Source organism: Pithys albifrons, chromosome 3, assembly GCF_047495875.1.
Source record: "Pithys albifrons albifrons isolate INPA30051 chromosome 3, PitAlb_v1, whole genome shotgun sequence".
In the NCBI taxonomy this organism is placed as follows: domain Eukaryota; kingdom Metazoa; phylum Chordata; class Aves; order Passeriformes; family Thamnophilidae; genus Pithys; species Pithys albifrons.
Genome location: NC_092460.1, coordinates 53067312 through 53090200, shown reverse-complemented (window position 1 = coordinate 53090200; position 22889 = coordinate 53067312). Strand labels below are relative to the sequence as shown.

General features: G+C 42.0%; 1 protein-coding gene across 1 annotated transcript in view; it reads left to right on the top strand.

Moving 5' to 3' along the window:
* Positions 1–22889, top strand: part of UTP20 (UTP20 small subunit processome component) — a 64834-nt gene that overhangs the window by 32342 nt on the left and 9603 nt on the right. The window contains exons 28-52 of the mRNA XM_071551990.1: positions 1405–1548; positions 3778–3857; positions 4741–4967; positions 5891–6035; positions 6462–6549; positions 7421–7564; positions 8180–8230; positions 8323–8475; positions 9000–9155; positions 9547–9687; positions 10487–10624; positions 11604–11743; positions 12265–12344; positions 13184–13473; positions 13951–14090; positions 14569–14725; positions 15470–15568; positions 16179–16346; positions 17011–17177; positions 18069–18210; positions 18510–18626; positions 19376–19546; positions 20321–20449; positions 20899–21009; positions 22315–22394. Coding sequence (XP_071408091.1) covers positions 1405–1548; positions 3778–3857; positions 4741–4967; positions 5891–6035; positions 6462–6549; positions 7421–7564; positions 8180–8230; positions 8323–8475; positions 9000–9155; positions 9547–9687; positions 10487–10624; positions 11604–11743; positions 12265–12344; positions 13184–13473; positions 13951–14090; positions 14569–14725; positions 15470–15568; positions 16179–16346; positions 17011–17177; positions 18069–18210; positions 18510–18626; positions 19376–19546; positions 20321–20449; positions 20899–21009; positions 22315–22394 — 3458 coding nt within the window. The remainder of the gene's footprint in view (positions 1–1404; positions 1549–3777; positions 3858–4740; positions 4968–5890; positions 6036–6461; positions 6550–7420; positions 7565–8179; positions 8231–8322; positions 8476–8999; positions 9156–9546; positions 9688–10486; positions 10625–11603; positions 11744–12264; positions 12345–13183; positions 13474–13950; positions 14091–14568; positions 14726–15469; positions 15569–16178; positions 16347–17010; positions 17178–18068; positions 18211–18509; positions 18627–19375; positions 19547–20320; positions 20450–20898; positions 21010–22314; positions 22395–22889) is intronic.

Below are 22889 nucleotides of genomic sequence, written 5' to 3'. Positions count from 1 at the left end.
TGTGAGAAATCTGTTTATCTTGACTAATGATTAGAAGGCATTCTTGGAGTTTGAGAGTGTTTTATTGCAGGCTGACACTGACTGAAGAGTTAAACATCAACTTTGACTACTTTAAGACAAGTTATTAATTTACCATTTCCTACTGATAGTGTTAAGTTTTGAGTTTCTTTGTCCTCTCAAAGATTTGATCTCGGAGAGCTGCTCTTATGGTGATTGAACAGTGGGAGATCCAAAATTATTTCAGTTGGGGGTCTCTGTTAGCAACAGTAGCCTGGTTTGTGCTTTCCTTGGGCTTTCAAAGAGCTCATTTGCTGCCTGTAAGCTGATTTCACTCCATATATACACATTCAGCACAGCTTGGGAGGTCCTGGGCAATTCCTTTTTTGCCATCTTTGTCTTTTTTACCTGTGATTTTGGATGCAAAGGGAGTATAGAAGTCTATTTCATGGTAAAAGGTAGAGTCTTCAGAAGTCAAAAGGTACATCAACTTAAAAAAGATGTCTTTCAGTGAGGTTTTGACACCAAAGCTGCTTTGCAAAGTAAGAGATATAAGCATTTATTCTGTGTGCTGGATCATGATATGCAATGGAGACTCAAGACAGCTCCAGTCTTGGACAGTGGCCTTTATTTTCTCTGACATGGCTTTGCTGTTTCTGAGACAGGAGTTCAATACCTCTGCACTGTGGAGCTACCCCATCTGTTTGTGCTATGAGCTGCATTGCACAGTATAGAAATAATTTAGGTTGCTCAAGTCAAGACTCTACTCAGGGAGAAAAGTCAGAATGCAGCAGTGCATGAATAACTTCATGATTAGCTGTGTGGCTTTTTTTCTTACTGAAATGTTTTCCCCAAGAAAGGCTGTGGAACATAACCACTGAATGGGTACAGGAAGCATCTTCCTGTAAACAAATGCTGCACTCCTCACCACGTGCCACTGGAAGACGTGATTCATGTTCTTGCCTCCTCTGTTCCTCCCCCCTTCCTCTGCGTCTGTGGATTTCTTCACAGTAGATCTCAGTGTGCAAAATACAACTTCACTTTGGAGAGCTGATTTTTGTCCTTTCCATTGTAAAACAGAATTATTTAAGTGTCAGGACTGGAAATGTAACTGTGGTGTAGCTTATACATTTTGTCCAAAAGGGGCAGATGCTTCTGTCTTAAACCTGTTAGCATGGGGGTTTTATGAGCTAAAGAAGTCCTGTGTAACTGACTCAATTCAGGAACATGCACCTCTCAGAAAAATTAAGATGCAGATTGCTATTGTGAACAAGTTACAAGAGAAAAGTTTCTGCAAAGGATGTATCTGTGGTCAATAAAGTGCTGTATTTAATTTCAGAGGAAGTAGTTAGCGGTTGTTCTGCAAAGGTCTGACTGGGTTGGGTTGTTTTAATTTTGTTTTTACAGATCCAACTTAGATTGATTAATCCACTGAAGAATTTGAGACGTCTTGGTCTCAAGCTTGTGGCAGAGTTTTTTTCTGATTATGAGACCTACTGCTTTAGTGTGGAAGAGATTAATGCAGTTTTTCATGCAGTGGTGTGGCCTCAGGTAAGTACTTCTTGTTTTTTCAAATAACTTGTATGAAACATGTACCATGCAGAGAACTCCAGCTGCACTGGAGTCCATGGAGTCAGCTATGTCTGTCACTAGACTGAACGTGGCCACAGGCAGATTCTGGCATTCCAATGTGTCTGCAAGGCCATTTTCTTAGCTCCTGTCTGATTATTTCTGGAATAATCAAACCACAGGTTAAAATATAAATAAATTAATCTGAATAAAATGGATACCATTTCTTTGTTCTTTAACCACAGAAGCAGACTTCTTCCCTGGATGCTTCAAGGAAACTAAAATAACGGTAGCCACTTCTAGGTGCACTTGGCTGATTTCTTGTGTGACAGTTTTTGGACCTGTGGTAGGAGGACTGTGGAAACAAATGTTACTGCAGAAAATCAGGGACCCAGGAGGGTCTGTCAGTGGGCTGTGTGCTCTTGTGCCTACCAGCTGGGAGTTCCTTGTGAGCACAGTGACAAAGCACAGGATTGTGGCCTTTATCAGAGAATTTCAGATCACCTCTGAGCTGGAAAATGCACTATTGTGAGAGAGAGAGAGCACACAGTATTTAAAATGAAATTGTGCAGTCTGTGTCAGTGCTCTGGGCTTGTCAGGGAATACTTCCACTGGCTGCTGGGTTGTGTCTGCTCTAAAAACAGTTGCTTCTATGCAATGGGTAACTGAATAAGAGAGTCTGACTCCAACAGTGCTCTTGTGCAGAGTCTTTCGAGGTATCCAAGTGTCCAACTTCCTTGCAACAGAAAAGCATGTCACAAAGCACTGGGAGTAACTTCTGTGGCCTGTGAAATCCCAGAGCTGCTTCTCTAGACGTCGTGTTTGGTTACTCCTACCCTGTTTCTCTACTCCACCGGTAACAATCTGTGATGTGTAGTATGTGTAGGGGACGAACAGTAGATAAAAGAGTACCAGACAGTGCATGTAGCTCTGTATTTGACTGGGCTGAACAACAGGGAGTTGTATGTTCCTGGTTTGTCCTTGAAGTCTTCTCACTGCCAGGGTGCCATGTGGGCAAAGCAGCAAACGTTTAGTGAAGTCCCAGAGCAGTTCAGGCATGTGGTTCGAGCTTTAAGTCAGCAAAGCACTTAATGCTTTCAGGAGCATTGTGTTTGCAGGTGCTGAGTAACTGAACAAGATACGACATTGTTATTGGAGTGCCTGTTGTCTTTACAGATGTCAGGAAGACTGCTATTTATGGAGCGTGGATGGTAGTACGATCCAGAAGCTCCCTCTGGAGTCTCTACTTGTGAACTCCTTGAAGATATGGTTTTGGCAGCAGAATCGTTTTGACTTGTGGATTTTGCTACAGAGGCTCAATATTGTTAGCCTGCACAACAGCATTCCTGCAAGATTGGATTAATGGTTTGCTCTTCATTGTCTGTCATTCAGGAAAACTGTTTTGTGCAGGGAAATAATATTACCAGCCTTTGGGACAGGAGAAGAAGCTTTATAAGATGCTTAGACCTACCTTCTTTTCTCAGGTCTTGAGCAAACTGAGTTAGTTCAAAGTCCACATGCACTGTCCTGGCTATTGCCCCCAAATGCACTGGAGCCTTCTCTGCCTGTGTGTTCACTGACAGTACCCTGCTAATAGTTCAGCCGTGGTCATGGTGGAAACCCAGCTGTAAGACTTGAGTAGAGCCTGTTGTAGAGTAGCAGAGAGGAGGGAACCAGACGAGTAGCAGCAGCTACTGCACGGGGCTTAGGCTGGGCACCTCTTAGGTGTGGTTGCTTTGGACACAGAACCATGTTAGGAGATCACATTCATGAGGTGCAGTACAGTGTTTGTGGCTCTCCCCAAGCAGAGAGGGTGCTTTTATAGCAGTGAGGCCATGTAGACACAGACCAGATGCTGAAATGGAATGTGCTGCTGCCACGGCATAGGAGATGTGGTAGGAGTGAGTTTTGGATGTTGTGCTTCAGATCTCATAGGTATGTCCGGGAGAGGTTGCTAGGTCTGTGGCAAATGTGAGGCTTCATGGGGAGCTAGTTTCAAGGGTAAGGCAAAAATAGTAGCTGGAATAGTGTGTGAGTAGGAGCGAGATAAGTCTGAGTGATTTTGCAAATAGTGAGAGAGTTGGGAAAATGAGGATGACATTACTTCATAAAAAGGTAAACTGTAGAATTTGAAGTCTTTGTTAGAGATTAGGATTTTAAGTAGCTTGATCTACTTGAGTTGCATTGGTATCTGATTTTTGTCTCCTTTAGATCTGCAGGTTGGCTTCAGAGAGTCAGTATTCTCCAACTTTTCTGCTCAAACTCATTCACACCTGGAGTAAGAATCCCAGGTAAGTGTTCTTTTAGCAAACAAGCCTAAGGACTTCTGAATACAGAGATTTCAAGGAAAAAAGGAGCACAATCACAGCTTATGAATAATTGTGTCAAAACCTGTATTTTCTTTTTCCATTAGACTGTTACTCTTTTGATAGCTATCAAAGCAAGTGGGAAGCTCTCCAGTTTGTGCAAGTACTCACTTTTTCATAGGCCGCTTTTTCCATATATTAACAACTAAGCATATATGTAGCCCAAACCCAGCTCTCAGATGAGGAGAAGGTCTTGACTTCTTATGATATGTCTGTCTTGACTAATGACTTCTTAGTCTTGCAAGGTGGGAATCAGTATTACAATATGTAATTTCATTCATGGGTTTGTGAATCTATTTCTTTCTATTTTATGAAAGAGTATGATCAAGTTCAGCATAGAATCTGGGACCGAGAGTCTGTTACTGAAAGTTGCAAGAACTTTTTTCAATGCAGGCACTGTGAAAAATTCTAACTCAGCTATCTAGAGTGATTTTTGCCTCTTCCACAGACTCACTGCTTTTTGTTTGGTGTTTATTTTAAGATGCCTCATTTGTAGTCATGAAGACCTATATACAAACTTCTGTAAAAAATGGTATCGGATCACTATGCTGGGGGCAAACTAACAGGAGACTTGGGCAGTGAAGAAAGGGTTGGGTTTAGATGATGCTATCTTGAAGCAAGAAAAGGGACCTGATGACCTCTTAACCTCTGTTCATTCTATTTTTCATGACACTGTTCTGTGGATTTTTTGCACTTTTTCCCTTGTTGAAGTGAAAGACAGTCTTTTTTTTTTTGAGTGACTTCTTGCACAAAAGAATTATAAGCTGAAAATTTGGAACCTATTTTTTTTTAATAATCTTCCTTTCAGGTATTTCCCCTTGCTGGCCAAGCAGCAGCCAGATCACCCAGAGTGTGATATACTGTCAAATGTGTTTGCCGTGCTGTCAGCCAAGAACCTGTCTGAGGCCACATCCAGTGTTGTGATGGACATAGCTGACAGCCTTCTCAATAGCCCAGATTTTGAACCCACGGAGCAGGTTTCCAGTTTAAGCATGACTGACTGTGTTGTCATGGTCACTGGAGATGTGACAGGAGGTATGCCTGCTCAAGAGCTGGAAGAAAGCTGTTGGATGCTTTGGGTGGAAGGGTATTAGATTATGATGAGGTTGTCTACACAGGCTGAGGATACTGGGAAAGGAGACCTCCCAGTGGAGATGGAAACATCAGTGTACAAATTTGTCTTGTCGTGCTTAAGAACTGTAAAGTCTTCCTTATTTAATGACTGATGAGATCCACATTTGAGTGTCAGGGTCCTGACAATGGAGAAATTCCCTATGAAAACGTGTTGTTGACCTGTTTTGTCTGTGAAGCTTTGACTGGTGTAAGTTCAAGAACTGCATTGCTGACTTGGTTCTGAGCCTAATACCATGTTTTATATAAAGGTACCCTTTCTGTAGGGGATCATTTATCACTTTGATGTTTAGTCTGTGCTCCTTGTGCAAGAAAGACCTGCCATCTTTGAGAGGTAGTAGACAGTAATGGTAGTGCACTGTGTTTGGTGCTGTGGAGCCATCTTTCACATGTAACACTCAAAGCTAGTGAAAAGGAGAGTGTGCTCTTTTTATGGCAGCTTTGATTTTATGCAAGAGGCCAGTGTAGAAAAAAGAAAAACACATCTATAAATGCTCCAGTCATTTTAGGAGATGGTTACTACCTTTGAGGAACATCCTTGGTACCTTTTGATAAGCTTATACTTAGCAGGGCTTACTGACATCTGTGAGAAAGTGTTTATTCTCTGTTGCATGCTTTCTTTCGTCCCATCTCAGATGTGTTAGACTTGGTCTCAGGAAGTGCATGTTCCCAGCCACCAACTGCCCTGCACATTCATAGTTCACATTAATTTGTTCTTCCACTAGTGAAACCTTTTTCTTAATTTCCCCTTTGTTTGTGTAGGGTTGGATCTCCCTTCTGTTGTTTGTGGCAGAGTTGGGTGTTGCTAACTGTTGTATACCTTACAGAGCCCCTCAGCCTAGGCTGCCGTTTGATTCTGCCTCATGTTCCTGCCATACTTCAGTACTTCAGCAAAACAATGTTAAATGTGGAGAAGGTGAAAAAGAAGAAGTATAGAGCTCAAGTCAGCAAAGAGCTGAGTATACTTTCCAAGTAAGTCACTCTTTAGAGCTCAAAACAGTTAAAAGGAAGAAAGAAGCTTATTGTAATAGGCTCCAAATTTTAAAAAGTATGTCTCAAAATATTTAAGTTCAGAACAGTTGTAAATACCTGGCTCTGTGATTGACCTTGTAAGTTGCTGGTGATGGAGGCCATAAGTTTTCAGAAATTGATTCTAGCTGATTTTGTTGCTGGTACTCAAAACCAGTGCCTCTTGGGAGTAGAACAAGGTACAGAAATACCTGCAGTCATGTGGAACTGAATACTTGGATTAATAATGTGAATTTGGTAGGTATACTTTGTTAGAGTGGATAGGCTGACAAAGCCTTGTGAAATGGCACTAGTGCTGACAAAGTTCTTCTTTGCTCTATACTGATTGAATTGATATAAAAGAGTAAATTACCTTGTCCTATTGTACAGGATCAGCAAATTTATACAGGAGAAGAGTCAGAATTCGGTGCTTGTGAGCCTTCTCCTCCCTTTCCTTTATCAGAGTAACATGGAGCAGGTAGGTAAAAGTTACTTGCTCCCTCTATTAAACATTTTTTTTTAGCAAAGTACAGTTTTTTGTTTCTTTAAGATGCAGTTAAAAGTCTTACTGATTACATGCCATTTCTCATGATTAACCTGAAGTCAAATCTTAATCTGTTTGTAGTCTGCTCAGAATGTACAATGGTGGTGCCATTGCATGTTTGTGTGTACAACTCACAAAAGGGTGCCAGTGCCTACACTGACTCTGTTCCCCCTTTTCATGGGAAAGGTCTGCAGAAGTTATAATGCAGTCTTTACCTGCTTTGCCAGTGCAGTCAATCCACAAAATTACTTGCAGTGTCTTAAATAATTGCTCTTCTTCACTGTGGATTTTATGCATCCCAAATCCAAAGCATCTGGACAGCAATATGAATACATGTGGTTGAATATGCTGTGTGATGGTCAGTGCTACATTGATGTGCTGCAGGATGAAAGGCAAACCTTATGTAGTACTATTCTTGGTTTTTAAATCTGTGAAGCATTACGGGACCATGTATGATTTCTGTTAAAGGTGCTGTTAATAAGCATTTCACAGATTAAAGAAAGACTGCTTTTTAAAGCTCTGTTAGTTCTCCTAATCTTTGAATCATTTGAGGAAAGACACATAAAAGTGGTCTTTATTGTGATGACAATCTTCTCTAGCACTGTGCTTGTGTCTAATTGAAAGGTTGCAAGTACTTCTGAGAGATTTGATGTTTGCATTGTGTCCTTCTAATTCTTTGTTCTTCAGTATCTCTGATCTGAATAAAGTACAGCAATGGTCACTCCATGTCTTGAAATATTTCCCAAGGAAATGAAATAATCTTGTGAGGTTTCAATATTTATTGAGAGTTATCTGTCTCTTTCAGGCTACAGAGATTGACATTCTGGAAACAGTGCAGAACTTGCTGAGGCATTGTGCAAACCCTACAAATTTTCTCAAACCACTTGCAAAGCTTTTTTCTGTCATCCAGAACAAACTGTCTCGAAATAAATTGTGCTTGGTATTTCAGGTATTGTACTTTTACATGTCTTTCTGTGCTTTTTTTCACTTGTTCTAAGAGATCAAGAACAAAGTATCTTTGTTGTACATGGCTTTAAAACCTTTTTTAATCTACTTCATCTGTTAAGTGAAAGTAACAGAATTGTATATGATAGAAATTAATGAGCAGCACAAAGATGTGTGAAGGTTTTGGCTTACACCCTGGTTGATGTGAGCCTTACCAGGACTCTTTATAAGAGAAGCCAAATACAGCACTTAATCCTTAACAAATCCTGTAGGTTGATTAAATAAGAATTGTTTTCAGTATCCTGAGGATGATTTTTATTTGTATTTTTCTCTCAGAGATTCATAGGAGGCTGTTTTGTATTTCTTTAAAGTAACTTACATAACTTTTTCTTAGCAGGAAAACCCGGGAAACATACAGTGTAGATATTTAGAAACTTAAAACACACATCCTTCAATTCACATGAGAAAGGCTCTTACGAGGGTTTTAACAGGAGAAAGATTAATGTTGTTGCTTTATTTATTATTTGTCTCAAGTGGCAAAGTCTTGTGTAATCCAAATTTTTAACAACTGTAACAGTTGTTTAACACCTATAACTGATTTCTTTATGCTTCTTTTTAGACTTTATCTGATTTGGACAGTAAGTTGAAGTATATTACTGATGTTGTTAAGGTATGCACAGTTTCTTTGCTCACTTATTTTCCCCAACATTGTATGATCATGATTCTGTCATTTTTCAATAATGACTTGTTGCTCTCTCTTAGCTGAATGCCTTTGATCAGCGGCATCTCGATGATATCGACTTTGATGTGCGTCTGTCAGCGTTTCAGTCCATCACAGCCCACATCAAGGAAATGCAAACAGTGGATATCGACTTCCTCATCCCTGTTATGCACAACTGCTTCTATACCATCCAGGTTCCCTGAATATTCCTTCTCTGCCTTTGTGCACTATGTGTCTGTGATGCATCTAACTTCCAAATTATATCCATTGACTGTTTTTTTGGCACCACAAAACATTCAGAAAGCATATTTAGGTCTTCTTGCAAACAGCTGTTTTTCATTTTTGTCTCTTTACCTTTTCATCTGTGTGTTCAGAAGGGCAAATACAGTGCAGCACACCTTTCTGTCAGCAAGCCCTAGAACTGTTTGGTTATTTTTTACTGTATAAAAGGCATATTACAGACTTGAAAAGCTGATTTTCTGTTTGTTGCAGCATGTTCTAGTTGTGTGAGCCTGATGATAAATGTAACAGTATTTTTCTTGATGGAAAGGGTGGGCATTCATTTGTGACTAGAACTTCCTATGGGAAAGCTCTCAAGAGTTGCTGGGTTCCTGCAGGCCTTGTTATGTTGTGTCCAGTGGTACTGTTCAGTCCAGACGTTTGGGGAGAAAAAGGTGTCATACCCAGACTCACGGAGTACAATTTCTTCATCACTCAGCTGGGGGATATGGCTCTTAGTGACAACGCAAGCCTTTGCTTGACCAGTTTCATCCACCGACTGGCAGAAATTGACCACACAGAAGATGAGTACAAGGAGCTAATCCAGCACACTCTCTTGGAGTCTGTGAGAAGGGGTCTGAAGAGTAAAACTGAGGTAAGGCAGTGGTGTCTGATCACACATTTCCAGCTGACTTTGGGACACTAGGGTAATGAGACATTTTTTGTGTGAGTTCTTAATGTCCCCTGCTGGGATAAAAAGTGCAGGAACCCACTTACCCTTCATTTTAAACCTTATAAAAATCTCAAAAATTATAGAACTTAGCTGTCTTGTGTTTCTTTGCCATTGTTCAGCTTTTCTTAGTTGTAGCTTGTTCATGGAGGGCAGATTTTAATTTATCTGCAACCTATAATTTGGATGTATTTGCTGTTACCAAAAAATAGGACATGTTGGCCTGAAACACGTGCAAATGACAGCACTGTCATTCTGAGGAGTGTGTAGCAGCCTCTTCAAGGAGTACTAAACATTCACTGGTTACTGTTTGCAGAGCATCCAACAGGACTACACATCATTGCTTTCCTGCCTCATTCAGACCTTCCCAGCAAATCCTGAATTCCGGGATTTGGTCCAGTTGACCAACCGCCATGATCCCGACATGGACTTCTTTGAGAACATGAAACACATGCAGGTAAAAGGCAGCGGGCATTCCTTTGTGCCTCTCTCCCCTCACCAAGCAAAAGCATCTTACTGTGGGGGCTTGTTTTGCAAAGCATATGTTGTCTGCAGAGAAATTGAACCTGTGTCATTAGATCCCGTTACAAAAAAAAGGGGGTGGGCGTCATTACCAGTGACTGGGAATCAAAGTCATGCTTCTGTCTAGAAACTTCTTGGTTTTATGACAGCCCACACTCAGCAGCATGGGCAACATTGTCTTGAAGATCCCTCTGACATAGACAGAGAATGGATCTCTTCGTTTTTTTTCTAGCCTGTTCCTTGCTACTCTCTGTCTGGAGGCTCTGCAGCCCCGTTTTCATTCACAGACCTTTGTAATATAAAAGTTGCATAAAGCTTGGTCTCCCCATTTTTCTTGCAGTATGAAAATGCAATACTTCTTTTGCTTTCAGAGATGTAACTTGAGATAGTCTTTGCTGCATCCCTAGTTATATGCAGAGTTTTAAGTTTTTTTCTTGTGATTTTCTCAGGTCGTTGCGTCTTGTTGCCTCCCTTATCTGATACCTGAAGATAGCACAATCTTATGATTGTGAACTCGCAGGGAAATGTCCGATTGAGTTGGAATATCAATTGAGGCAAAAGGCTAGTGAAAGCCCAGAAGGAAAAGGGCATGGCCTGTGCTTGGAAATAACAATAATATGCTTATGCTATTACTTAAAACTGAGGAATTTTCAGAACTGCTGGATGTTTGTGCTTTCTCATGGTAGCTGTGACTCAAGCACCACCTCATTCACTGCCTCTCGTGTTTGACTCAGATCCACAGGAGGGCACGAGCTCTGAGGAAACTGGCAAAGCAGCTCACTGAAGAAAAGCTTGTGCTGTCTTCTAAATCCCTGCAAAACTACATCATGCCTTATGCTACAACTGCCATTTTTAGTGAGAAAATGCTTAAGGTAGGCTCTTTTAATTGAATGCTTCCATTTGAATATTTTTACATTTCTTATATACCATTTGCCTTAAAAGACTAACCATTTTAGAAGGCTGATGTGTTTGTGAAGTGAGGGTTCCCCTTTCAAACAGAAGCTCTTGGCTGCTTTTGGTGGCAGAAAGAGGGTTTGGAAGGTGCAGATGCAGTGAAGTTAGAGGGAAACTGCAGGAATTGTTTGAAACCATCTGAAATTAAGTTTGAAGGGTGACATTTTCTTAGTCATTTTCCACAGGTTTTATTGAAAATATATGCAGTGAAATTACTTGTAATGTCAGTATGCATAGACTTTCTATTTGTGACTTTGTAAAGCCAGTTTTCACACTTCTGTAGTTCCCTGCACACTATCAGGAGAACAGCAGAGCTGCTTATGTCAGACTAAGTAGGTGTCTAATTTGCTTGCTCTCAGAAATATTCTTCTGAAGTTGAAAGAATTAGGGCTTAGGCACAGGACTCAGCACCTGCAACCATACAAACTGTGCCCATCAGTAGAATTTCCAAGTCACTCTTTGACCAGTGGGCAGTAAAATGTATTGATTGAAACTTTGGTGATGAAACAAACACATTGTATTTCACTGTCTTCAGTAGGTTAACAAAGTATGTTTATACTTGATCAACATGGCCCAGCAACGTGCCATCTGTCTGTGGTTGGTTATCTTGACTGATTGTTAGTTCTTGACACAAGTGAGCCCATAGATTAAATTATATGAGAAAAGTTTAATGTGTGCAGAAATATTTAGAGGAAGCAGGTCTAGAGATCTACTTGATGAGCTGTGATTTTTTGTTTTTTTCTCTTGGTGCTCCGGACGAGATCTAAAAATGCTGAATCTCAGGCATCCACACTAGACAGACATTACTTCTGACACTTGCTGGTTTGAGTAGAGGATGCTTTAGACACAGGATCTTTGTGAATGGTAACAACAACTGAATTTCTATCTTCTGAGCAGCATGAAAATATGGTAACAGCCTCGGTTGAAGTTGTTGGAGCTGTCTGCCGACATCTTTCATGGTCAGCATATTTGTACCACTTGAAGCATTTCATCCATGTCCTGCAGACAGGACAGATCAGTCCAAAGCTGGGAGTCAGGTAGGTGCTGTGAGCAGTGCTGCTCTGTGTTTCTCCAAATACTTCCAAGGTAAAATTCAGCATTTTGAGGAGCATCACAGGGATTTTAGCATCTTCCCTGAGATGAGAGATGGCTGCTGAGTTTGAGGTGGACTTATGCAAGTGAAAGTGGGCATGGCCATGCAGCCTGCAGCTACAAAGTTTTAACAGGTCATTACTTTCTCACACCACGTCTCACTGAGTGCATGCCAGTGTTAGCAGCTTCTTCTGTCGGGCTGTCCCTGCTCCTGGGACACCTCCATTGCTCCAGTACCACTCTCTATGGGTTTCACAGTGAGCTAGGTTACAGAATGCATCTAGCTGTAAAGTAACCAGTTTTCATTTTCTGGATTGTTTTTTTAGGCTAAACCTCCTTGTGGTGCAGTGTCACTAATTCTGAAGTTTTTAAAAAAGTGCTTATAAGATTTTTCTGTTGAGTTTGTCTGTGCAGCCTCTTCTTTTTGTGCAGAGGGCTTATCTTTCTTCATGTTTTACTTCTGTAGCTTGTTAGAGACAGTGCTGGAAGCCTTTCACTTTGACCATGAAACACTTGAAAAGCAGCTTGTGACCATTGACACCCAAGGTGAGCTTTCTGTGCCTGCTTGTAGAAACACTAACTGCTGCAAGTGCAGCTAATCAAAGTTTTATGTTTTACTCTTGAGGTCTGCTACTTCCCAGCTTTTCAAAATGTGCATATTGGAAGCTAGTTTTGACTTACTTGGTGAGGGCCAATGCAGCAATTCCTCCTGTGTATTGACAAATTGAGGAGAGGTGAGGGGAACCATACCTACATTACTTCTCCATCCCAGGCATCTGTAAGACAAACCAGCTCAGGCTGGGTTTATGCAAACCTGTGTGTTTCTCGAGGTCTGCCCCCACCCATGTGGCTGCTAATACATCTGAGTTTTTTTGTCCTTGATGTTGGCTACTCTCATGGTTACCTGCAGCCTGAGAAGGGTGCTGTGTGTCCTTACCTTGCTTCCCCTGCCATTTCATGGGAAGAAATTGTATCTTCAGCTTGTTCACCGTTGTGGTTACCTATCTTGGGACATTTGAGGGAAAGAGAAGGATATCTCACAGCTGTGCTTGTCAGTACCTCTTGCCTTGTGAAATTCTCAAATGTAAGTGAATGCCAGTTCTCTAAGGTTCAAGCACATTGACCTTTTGCTAAGCTGACTATAGAGTTCAGACACAGTGTAACCTAGTCTTTGCTTTAAACCTGGCCCTGAGGGGTGATTATCAGAAACCAGCATGCCAAAGCTTCTTTGCCCAGTAAAAGAACTCTGATGCTTATTGGTGGTTTGCTCTTGCTGATGATAGGTAAGAGCTCTGTCTAGAAACAAGCCATCATATGAGTCTTGATTAAGGGCTCAAGTTTTGTGATCCTTTGTATTTACCTGTGCTTTGGCAATTACTTGACAGAAACTGCTGCCGTGGACCATGAACCAGTGGTGGAGGCTGAAGAAGCCATGGAGCTGGAGCAGAGTGAAGGGGAAGAGGAAGCAGATGAAGAGAAGAATGAGAAGAATCCCTCTGAGAAGCCAGCAGAACCTGAGCAAGCAGCTGAGACATCTGAAAGTGCCGAGCAAGTGACCAAACCTGTTTCTTTCTTGCCCCGAAATAAAGAGGAGCTGGACTGTCTGATCAAACATATTCAAGATACAGTTACAGTCAACATCTTGCCTAAATTGCACAGGTGTATTGTTGCAAAGGTGAGGAGTTGATACTGGAAAGGTGTTTTGCAGGCCTGTTAAGGTTGGAGTACTGCTTCAGGGGCAGTGAAAATGGAACACATTAAAAAAAAGCAGACACAGCTAGAGAGAGACCATTTGAAAATACAATAAAAGCTTCATGCCCTTTGTGTCACGGAGGTTACTGACAGACCCTTTGGTCAGTGTGGGTGTGGTGTATTTATTTCCCTGCTGCAAACTGGCTCGAACCACTCAAGTGAAATTTCACTTTGTGCAGCCTGATGAAGAGTTTTCAGCCGCTTGCTATCACCTAGCCTAGTTTCTGTATTGAAAACACGGGGATTTATCTCACCTGTCCTTTAGCTGTCTGAGTTTTTTCTGTAGTCAGGAGAGGATAGATAGCAGCTTGCCTTATTGGCCTTGTCTAGAGTTTGTTGAGATAAAGAAGAATTTGTTTATGTGAATTAGAAGAACATTGTGTCTTGCTCTCTTCAAAAGGTTAAAAGAGATGAGGAGCACAAGCTTGTGAAATCCAACGTTGTGAATGACGATGAGGTAGTTCGTGTCCCATTAGCTTTTGCAATGGTCAGGATGATGCAGTGTCTTCCCCAAGAAGTGATGGAAGCCAACCTACCAAGGTAAATCCCAGTGGAGTTCCTTAAATGCTGTTCATTGTGCTGGGAATGAGTGCAGACACCTTTCTCAAGCTGTGGTTACATACAAAGCTAAATTCAAGAGGGACATCCTAACAGTCCTTAAGTACTTCTTTTGGAAACTCCTTTTCCTAGTGGCATTCCCCTCCGAAGTCATTTAACTTCTGTAAAGCTAAGTTTGAAAGGAACTTGGTAAATCCTTACCTAAGAGCAGAGCTGTGAATCAAGGTGCAGAGGTAGGGGTGGTAGTGCTGGGGAAAGAATATGTGCAGAATAAAAGAACAATCAGTAAAATGTACTGGAGGACAGTAGGTGTGTGTAGGCCTATAAAGCCTCTCTGTGAGGCTGGCTTTGAGGTCAGCTGTGGTAGTGAAACAGACCTAAAAAGTGGCCTCCTTAGCCAGCAGTGTAATTAGTTCTGCTGTGTTTGGAGATGAACTAAGCTGTCTCTGTCTCTTTCCAGCATCCTGCTGAAAGTCTGCACGTTTCTGAGGAACAGATTTCAGGAAATACGGGACATTGCCCGTAACACCCTCATTAAAATCATGGAAGTGTTGGGAGTGCGATACCTTCTGTACATCTTAAAAGAGATGCAGTCCGCTCTCATCCATGGGTACCAGGTAATGCTGAAGTTCTTCCTTTTCTACTCCAGGCTTTTTTAATGTGTTAGGAGGAAAATCTAAAGGGAAATTGCTACTGAAATTGTTTTGCGCTGGTAGAATAACTTGGTATAATGCAACTAAATACTGTTACTAGTGCCTACAGCAATCTTTGTTATGCCAAGTGTCAAATGAGGGTCTACACCCTCAAAGACTTAAAATCTAAGCCATTTTCCCAGTAAAGACTTGAGGTATGGAGGAGAAGAAGGAATTTCTGGTCCCAGTAAGATTAGAGGAAATCTTTCCAGTAAGATCATTAGGGCTAAGCAATGTGTGTGGTGAGTTGCCAGTTGAAGTCTTGCTTTCTAGAGCTAAACCCATGGCTCTGACTTAATTTGTCTTGCCTCTTTCCACAGTGGTTTGGGTTAAGAATAATTTTTCATGTGAATTACTGCTGTGGAATACCATGGGCTTCTAACTGCTCTAACAGTGAAAGCACAAGTTAGAACAGCCTAAATATATCAGTAAGAGCACTGGGGAAAGAGGAGATCGAGCCCTCTTACCAGTACCTGGAGGGACAGGGATCCTCTTCCTACTGCTGCTACTTAGATTCTCATCCTCCCAGTGTTTTGTTATTTCCTATAATGAGAACGCAAGTGCAGTGTGTGACTTGCAGTGCCTCTGCTATGGGAGTCTCCCTATCCAGTAGTATTAAAGAGGTCACTGCAGCAGTGTGGAAACACCATCTGTTCTCTTTTTCTCTAGCTCCATGTGCTGACTTTCACTGTGAACCTGTTACTCAAGGGCCTTACAACCAAGCTCAGTGCTGGTGATTTGGACCCCTGCTTAGATATCCTGATTGAGGTAAAAGCTATTCAAGACTGAAGGAAAGTCCTTGGGACAGCTTCTGGGGGGGGGAATGTTTTGTGTAGATTGTCTCAGACTTGGTGGCAACCAGAGCTGTTGTGTGTGCCCTGTAAAGGAAGGAAACTGTTTTCTACTGAGGCATCAGCAGGCTCCTTGTAGAGAAGTCAGGCATCTCTGGGCTGTATCTCAAGTATCTCAGGCTGTATCCTGAGCCCTGGATCCTGAGAGGGATTGGGTTCAAGATTAAGACACCTAACTATGTTTTGCTGTACTCTAAATGGCTGAGCAAGTCAACAGACATCTAGTCAGTGCAGTCCACAGAATCCAACTCAGCTGGTCACCCAGATGGGGTATATTTGGATGTCTTGATCTGACTGTGGTACCACTCCCTGTTTCACAACACCACAAAGGAGTGTGAGAACAGTATTTTCATCTGGTGTGCTCAAATAGGTTGTTCTGTGTTGACAAAGGAAAGGTGGACATGATTTATCAGAAACATGGAGAATTGTTTTTGCTGTGAATGGGGAAAAACAGTGTTGTTCTGTTGCTGCGGGAGGAAGCTGCTTTTCTTCTCCTCTCATTCACTTCTCTTGCCTGTTTCCCAAAGATTTTCAACCAGGAGTTGTTTGGGAATGTAGCTGAAGAGAAGGAAGTAAAGGGAATTGTCTCCAAGGTCATGGAAGCACGCAAAAACAAGAGTTATGATTCCTATGAAATTCTTGGAAAGTTCATAGGAAGGGGTCAGGTGACGAAACTTATTCTGCCATTGAAGGAGGTAAGAAAAATCTTGACTCTGTAAGGTGATTCTAGAGCCTCTGGGTGGGTACTGTGAAATCATTTATATAATCCTGCTTTGCTGTCTCGTTTTCCTTTTGGAAAGCAGTGTGTAATCGTTCCATAAAATGAGACTTTACTATTGAAGTTCAGGGCAGGGATTGGCATTCTGGGAAGCTTTTATCTGCTGCTGGAGAGAAAGCATCTCACTTTGAGTTCTCCACACCCTCTCCATCTGCCTACTCTTATTTCTTTTGTAGCTCCAAAGTCCTGCAAGGCTGCTTTGTGGTTTAATCTCTTGTGCATGAAGGAAATGTCAACAAAATGTATTCTGGGTCTGCCCAGGTGCAATAATTGCCTTTTCAAAGATGCAGGTTTTTTAGTAGAGTGCAAGGTCACACAGAAATGGGGCCCTGGTTTGCTGATTAGCTCTTAAGTGTCCTGGTGGCAGTGGGTGAACTGGCTGGAGGCTGACAAGAGGCTGGAGAGGAAAGGAGGTGTGTTAGTGCAGAGCTGTGGCAATGGGTTGCTGTTCACATAAAGAGCTGGGGACTGTGACATCACGTGATGAGATGGCTCTAGCTTTTGACATCATTTCTGAATACAGATAACAGATCATTATCCTCATGGTGCCCTCTTGAATGCTCATGATTGTTCCTTTGCAGATTCTGGAGAGCACTACAAGCTTGAAGGTAGTCCGGAAGGTGCATGAAGCACTGCGTCACATCATGGCAGGGCTCATCTTCAATTCAGACATGAATGCAGAATCCCTCCTCCTCCTCAGTCATGGTCTCATCAGTGAAAATTTGCCTCTGCTCACTGAGAAGGCCAAGTGAGTTCCAGGATGCCATCCAGATTGTCTGTTACTGGTTGGGAGGTTTTCTTACAGGAATGGCAGCTCTCAAATACAACTCATCACATGTATGAGAGTTTCTTTGCTTTCATTTGCCTCCTGTTTATATAATGTAAGTGAATTATTTGGCCAGTCAGAGGGCAAGGAGAAAGCTTAGAAATGGGCATTAGCATTTGTTGAGCTCATAGGAGTCTACTCTTGTAAGTGCTCAGGACCTTCAGCTATGTTTTTTCTCTGTTTGGTGTGCTGGTATATGCATTTGGGTGTTTGGATGAAGGGATGAGGGGCAATATTTAGAAGCAGGTAGCAAACATTTCCATGGGGCCAGAAATGAGAAAATATGGGCTTTGACTTTTTTGCTTTGCTGCTGGTGCTGAAGACAGGGAGAATCATCAGATTTTCTGTCCATCTGGTGGTGTCACTGATGAGAGCTGGGTTTGGGTGTCCTGCATTTTCTATGTTACGTAGGCCAGCTTTCTCTAGGATCTGACAGCTCTTTGCAGACTTCTTGGAGCAGTGTTTGTAAGCCATCAGTAATTGAAGTAAATATCATTAAATGAAATGCAGTTGGCAGTGGCAGGAAGTTCCAAAGCTGATCTGTCCACTGAGACGGAAAAAGGGAGAATGTTGTGTAAATGATTGGGTGTTTGTTATCTTTGTAATGGTGGAGTTGTTCTCAAGTCTGAGTGCCCCATCTGTCATGCTGCTTTCAAATTTGTTTTATTTCATTGTGGTCTGTCTGTGACCTGCTTTTGCTTGCTGTGTGGGAAGCAGCTCAGCACAGTTCAGTTGTCTTCACTCCCAACAGCAAGATTATTGTGGAGAGGGTTGATATGTGAATATTCTTCTCTGCCATACACTGCTTTTCAGGAAAAAAGTTACCCCTCCTCCAGATCCTCGACTGCAACCACAGAGCTGCCTGCTGCTCCAGCCCACTCCCACGAGAGGAGGGCAGAAAGCACGTGTCAGCAGCAGGACTAACACATATATCTTAGTTGATTCAGGACTTCGGGTAAGGATCTCCTGAGTTACAAAGCTTTGCATTCAAAATTTTTATTTAGAGTATTCAAAGGAAAGTATTCCGGACATGTTGTGTTAACTGTTAGCACAGCCATTAGCCTTAACTTTATTTGACATGTTTTAACTCCAATGGTGCCTCTTAGAGAGCTATAAAAAGTGCTCAGCCTGTTGCAGATATTTGGATGGGCTATGGTATAAATTTTACTATAACCTGAAACAATGATGGAACTTTACTTGATTAACTTGAGTTCCAGCCAGACTGAAATGAGTGTCATGATGTTTCTATGACAGCTGCTGCACATGAGCCTGAAGAGGTCCAAAGTAAATTCTTCTGAGGAACACGCTTTGGAAATGTTAGACCCTTTTGTTCAGCTGCTTATAGACTGCCTGAAATCTATGGATGTCAAGGTATAGTTCTGAGCTGAAGTCTCTCTGCTCTATTGAGTCCTGCCCACAAAGGTTATCTTGCAGTTGTCCTGCAAGAGAAGATGTCTGGTTTTCAAACCTGATTTAATAAGTGTGCACATTAAGTTGTTTGAGGACATGTAATCCCAAGGGTGAGGAAGGCTTAGGGCTGATGAGACTGAATGCTCTTCTCTGTGTTGTAGGTTCAAGTATGGGCAAGTTCTTCTAGAGCATGTTCATACAAGGAATTTACAGACTGTCTGAGAGAATGTTCATGAGGTCCTGGGAGCGGTGTTGTCACAACCATCATTTATTTTGATGCAACTCCAATGTCTTTATTCCCAGCACCATAGGCAGCCACTTTTCAGGACAGCTTTTGCTTTGAATGAGCCTAGGAAATCTGTTCAACCTTGAGGATCCTGGGAGTGGAAGGCATGCTTCATATTGTATGAGATACCTGGAGTGGGGTTTTCTGTGCCTTGGAGGCACCTCTGCTTCAGAGAGAGTTCTTGCCATCTATGGAAACAGTGCTGTGTTAATGCCTTTACCTAGTAAAATCAAGGTTAGAGAATACTGGAGTGGCAGATAGTGCTTTTAGAACTGAGAAACCCTTTGTCTCACCTATGAGTTGTTTGAAAGAGGTTGGGTTTGTTAGCTAATTGCCTTTTACCACAGTTGTAGATAGCCTCACCATGTCTATAAAAGAGTGAGAAAAGCGTACCCACCTGCTGTCCTTTGGCTCTTTTTTCCAGGTGATAACTGGTGCTCTGCAGTCTTTGGTATGGATTTTAAAATTCCCTTTACCTTCTGTCAGTACGAATATGGAGTCACTGATCAAGCAGCTTTTCCTTTTGTTGAAAGAGTTTGCCAAAACAGGAATAGCCAAAGGCCAGAATTTCCACCTGGTTGTGAGCTGTTTCAAAGTAAGTTGGACCCAGCTCTGCTCATTTCTGCTTTATGATTAACTTTCTAGAATGAGACTTTTCCAGCTACATATCCCTTCTGCAACTGTCCCTGGAGAACACAGGCATGAGGAATATGTGGCCTTGATGATTCTTTCCCAAATACACTCAAAGAAAGTTACCCCAAAAATGCACAGTTTGGATCTGAAGAAATGCTTTTATAGAAGCATGTTTGCCTTCTTTCTTCATTATAATAGTATCTTGTTCCACCCTGTCTTTTGAGAGGCATCAGCTTTGAACTTGAATGGCTTGCTTTTAACATTATATTCATTGGATGAAGCTCTGGCAGCTGAAGTGAGCTGTGGGAAGGGGTTAATTAATAGTAATACCTATTACACTTACATTGTACAATGTCTCTCTTTAGGTGTCTTCTAAATGCATTGTTGAATTAATTACAGCTTCATGACCATAAGGAAAAGTTAGAGTAATTCAGTGCTGAATGCCAGTGTGAGAAGAATTTTTCCCTCTTCTTGCTTGTGTTCCTCTATCATGTTTCATGCCTCTGAGCATCCTCACTCATCTCAAAGACTAGTCTGAATTTGTGTATTCACTTGTGTTTAGTTTTTGTCTCAAAATTGCCATATGAAAGCAAAATGTGATGAGAACAGTGTTAATAGATGTTCCAGAGCAGCCGTTCATCTTTTTAAGCTGAAGTGGTATAAAGTCAGACTTTGGTGTGAACTTTTATTTTGTGGCACTGCATATGTATTGACAATGTGCAATTTGATTTTGTAGTGTGTAACAATGCTTGTGAAGAACACAAAGAGTCAGATAACAAGCAAACAGCTCCAAGTATTGCTTGGCTTTGCTGAAGAAGACATTTATGATTCATCACGCCAAGCCACTGCCTTTGGCCTTCTCAAGGTATTTCTGTGCAGTAGGCATGTGGGTTCTGTGGGTCCCTGGAATGGCAGTGATTCTGCTTCCTGGTGAAAGGCTCTACGATCTCATATTGGAACAGGCTACAGAATGCTGTTAATCCTCCCTGTTAGAAGAGAAGAATTAGCAAAACTTTACTGTTTGAGTTGTAGTCACTGTTTAAAATTGTTTGGGAGGCTGTTTTATACACATGCATATGAGGATGTAAAGAATCAGCATCTCTAATCATTAGACCAGATATTCTGTGTTGTCCAAAAGGAACAGATATGGATGTGTAAGCCACCTTTTTTTTTTCTTTAAGTTGCTTTGGTTGTGTGTGAAAATGTGGAAAAGTCAGTGTTAAGGTACCACCTGAGACCAGGGTAGTCCCAGGCTTTAGCACTGCATCTCATACTGTGCAAGCAAAATGACATGACATGATTTCACATTTTCAGGCTATTTTATCCAGGAAGCTGATTGTCCCTGAAATTGATGATGTGCTGCAGAAGGTTGCCCAGCTGGCCATCACAGGTCAGAGTGAACCAGTGCGAGTCCAGTGCAGGCAGGTTGGTAGAATGAAAAGTCTCTCATCTTACTTTATTTACAGCTGTCTAACAGTCTAGAGGGCTTAGTGTGACCATCCCAGCTCTCACAGGCATGTGCCTTAGCCCTGCAGAAGCCCAAACGGTATTTCCCCTTCTTACTGACCTTTGTTCCCCTTGATCCCTGGCTTTAGTTGTTGTGACTGGTGCATAGCAGAGTTGCAGGCTGCTTTCCTGTAGTGAGACTGCTTGCCATGGCATACTTCATAGAATAGTAAAGTTGCTTAGGTTGGAAAGGACCTTTAAGGTCATCAAGTGCAACTGTCAACCCTGCACAGTCCAGTCTACCACTAAACCATGTCCCAGGTGCCACATCTATATGTCTTTTAAATACCTTCAGGGAGGGTGACTCCACCACTTCTCAAGGCAGCCTGTTTCAGTGCTCAACCACCCTGTCAGTGAAGAATTTTTTCCTAATATCCAATCTAAACTCCCCTTGGCACAACTTGAGGCCATTTCCTCTCATCCTGTCACTTCTTGGCAGCAGAGACTGACCCCCACCTGGCTGCAGCTTCCTTTCAGGTGGAGAGTGATAAGGTCCTCCCCTGAGCCTCCTTTTCTCCAGGCTAAAACTCCCTCAGCCTCTCTTCATATGACTTTTGCTCTAATCACTTTTCCAGCATCATTGCTGCTCCTCAGATTTGTTCCAGCACTTCAATGTCTTTCTTGTAGTGAGGGGCCCAAAACTGAACGCAGTCCTTGAGATGCAGCCTCTCCAGTCCCGAGTACGGATGGAAGGCTGCTCAGCAGCAGTGACATGGTACTGCCACTGAAGGCTTTTCGGCCCATGTAACTAAGAGCATTGCTCTTTCTTCAATCCCAGCAGATGAGAATTTGTCACAAATTCATAATTACTTCCCTCTACTTCCTCATTCTTTCCAGGCTAAAAACCAACCAAAAGGCAGAATTGGTTGCTTCATCTCAGGCATTGGTATACAGTACAGTAAGAGCTGCATGAAATGCACAAAATAGTGCAATTCCGTAGTTGAATTCCAGGATGAATTTTGTAGGATGTAGAATCTCTCTTAACAGACACCTGCACAAATCACGATAGTATTTTAAAGACTAATCTGGCGGTTGTCAGATGCCTGCAGACCCTGTTCTGGGCACTGAACTCAAGAGCAGTTGTTGACCCTTTGTGTAAATGGAATGGGATGAAAGGGATGATTCTCATAACTTGCTGCTTCATAACTAAATCTTCTTCATAACCTTTTTACAAGCTGGCCTGAATGTTTCTTGTAACTTCTGTGTTGTTGTTTTTTCTTTCAGATTTACTTAAAATACATTCTGGACTACCCCCTTGGTGACAAACTGAAACCCAATTTGGACTTCATGCTTGCACAGCTGGAGTGAGTTTATATTCCTGACATCTCTCTCAAAACAGAAACTTGTTGTTTAAATATGATTCTAGTGGGCCAAAGGGCTCATTACAAAGAGCAGAGGGTGTGGCTGAAGTAGTCCTCATTTTCCTTCATTTTCTAAAACATTTCCTTTTTTCCAATACTGGCTGTTTGATGAAGCATGTCCTTTTTCTCCTGCTTATTTCACAGCTGGTTTTGTTCTTTATCTGTTTGTAAACAAAGGTTCTGGTTTTTGCTTAGTGGGTAACCAGCTCTGCTGGTTGTGGACCAGGTGAACTGGAAAATCCAGGAGGAATAAGGGAAGGTGCATTTATATGGCTGCTGTCCCATGGCAATGTCTCAAGTGCAGTTGGAGATACAGTTGAGACAACTGCACCAATTCAGCAGGAGTTGTGCCTCAAACCTCCTTCTGAGCTTTACCCCTCCTTGCTCAAGGTGACAGTAGTTTACCAGGTTCCCCAGGACAGTGTGGCTGTGTGAACT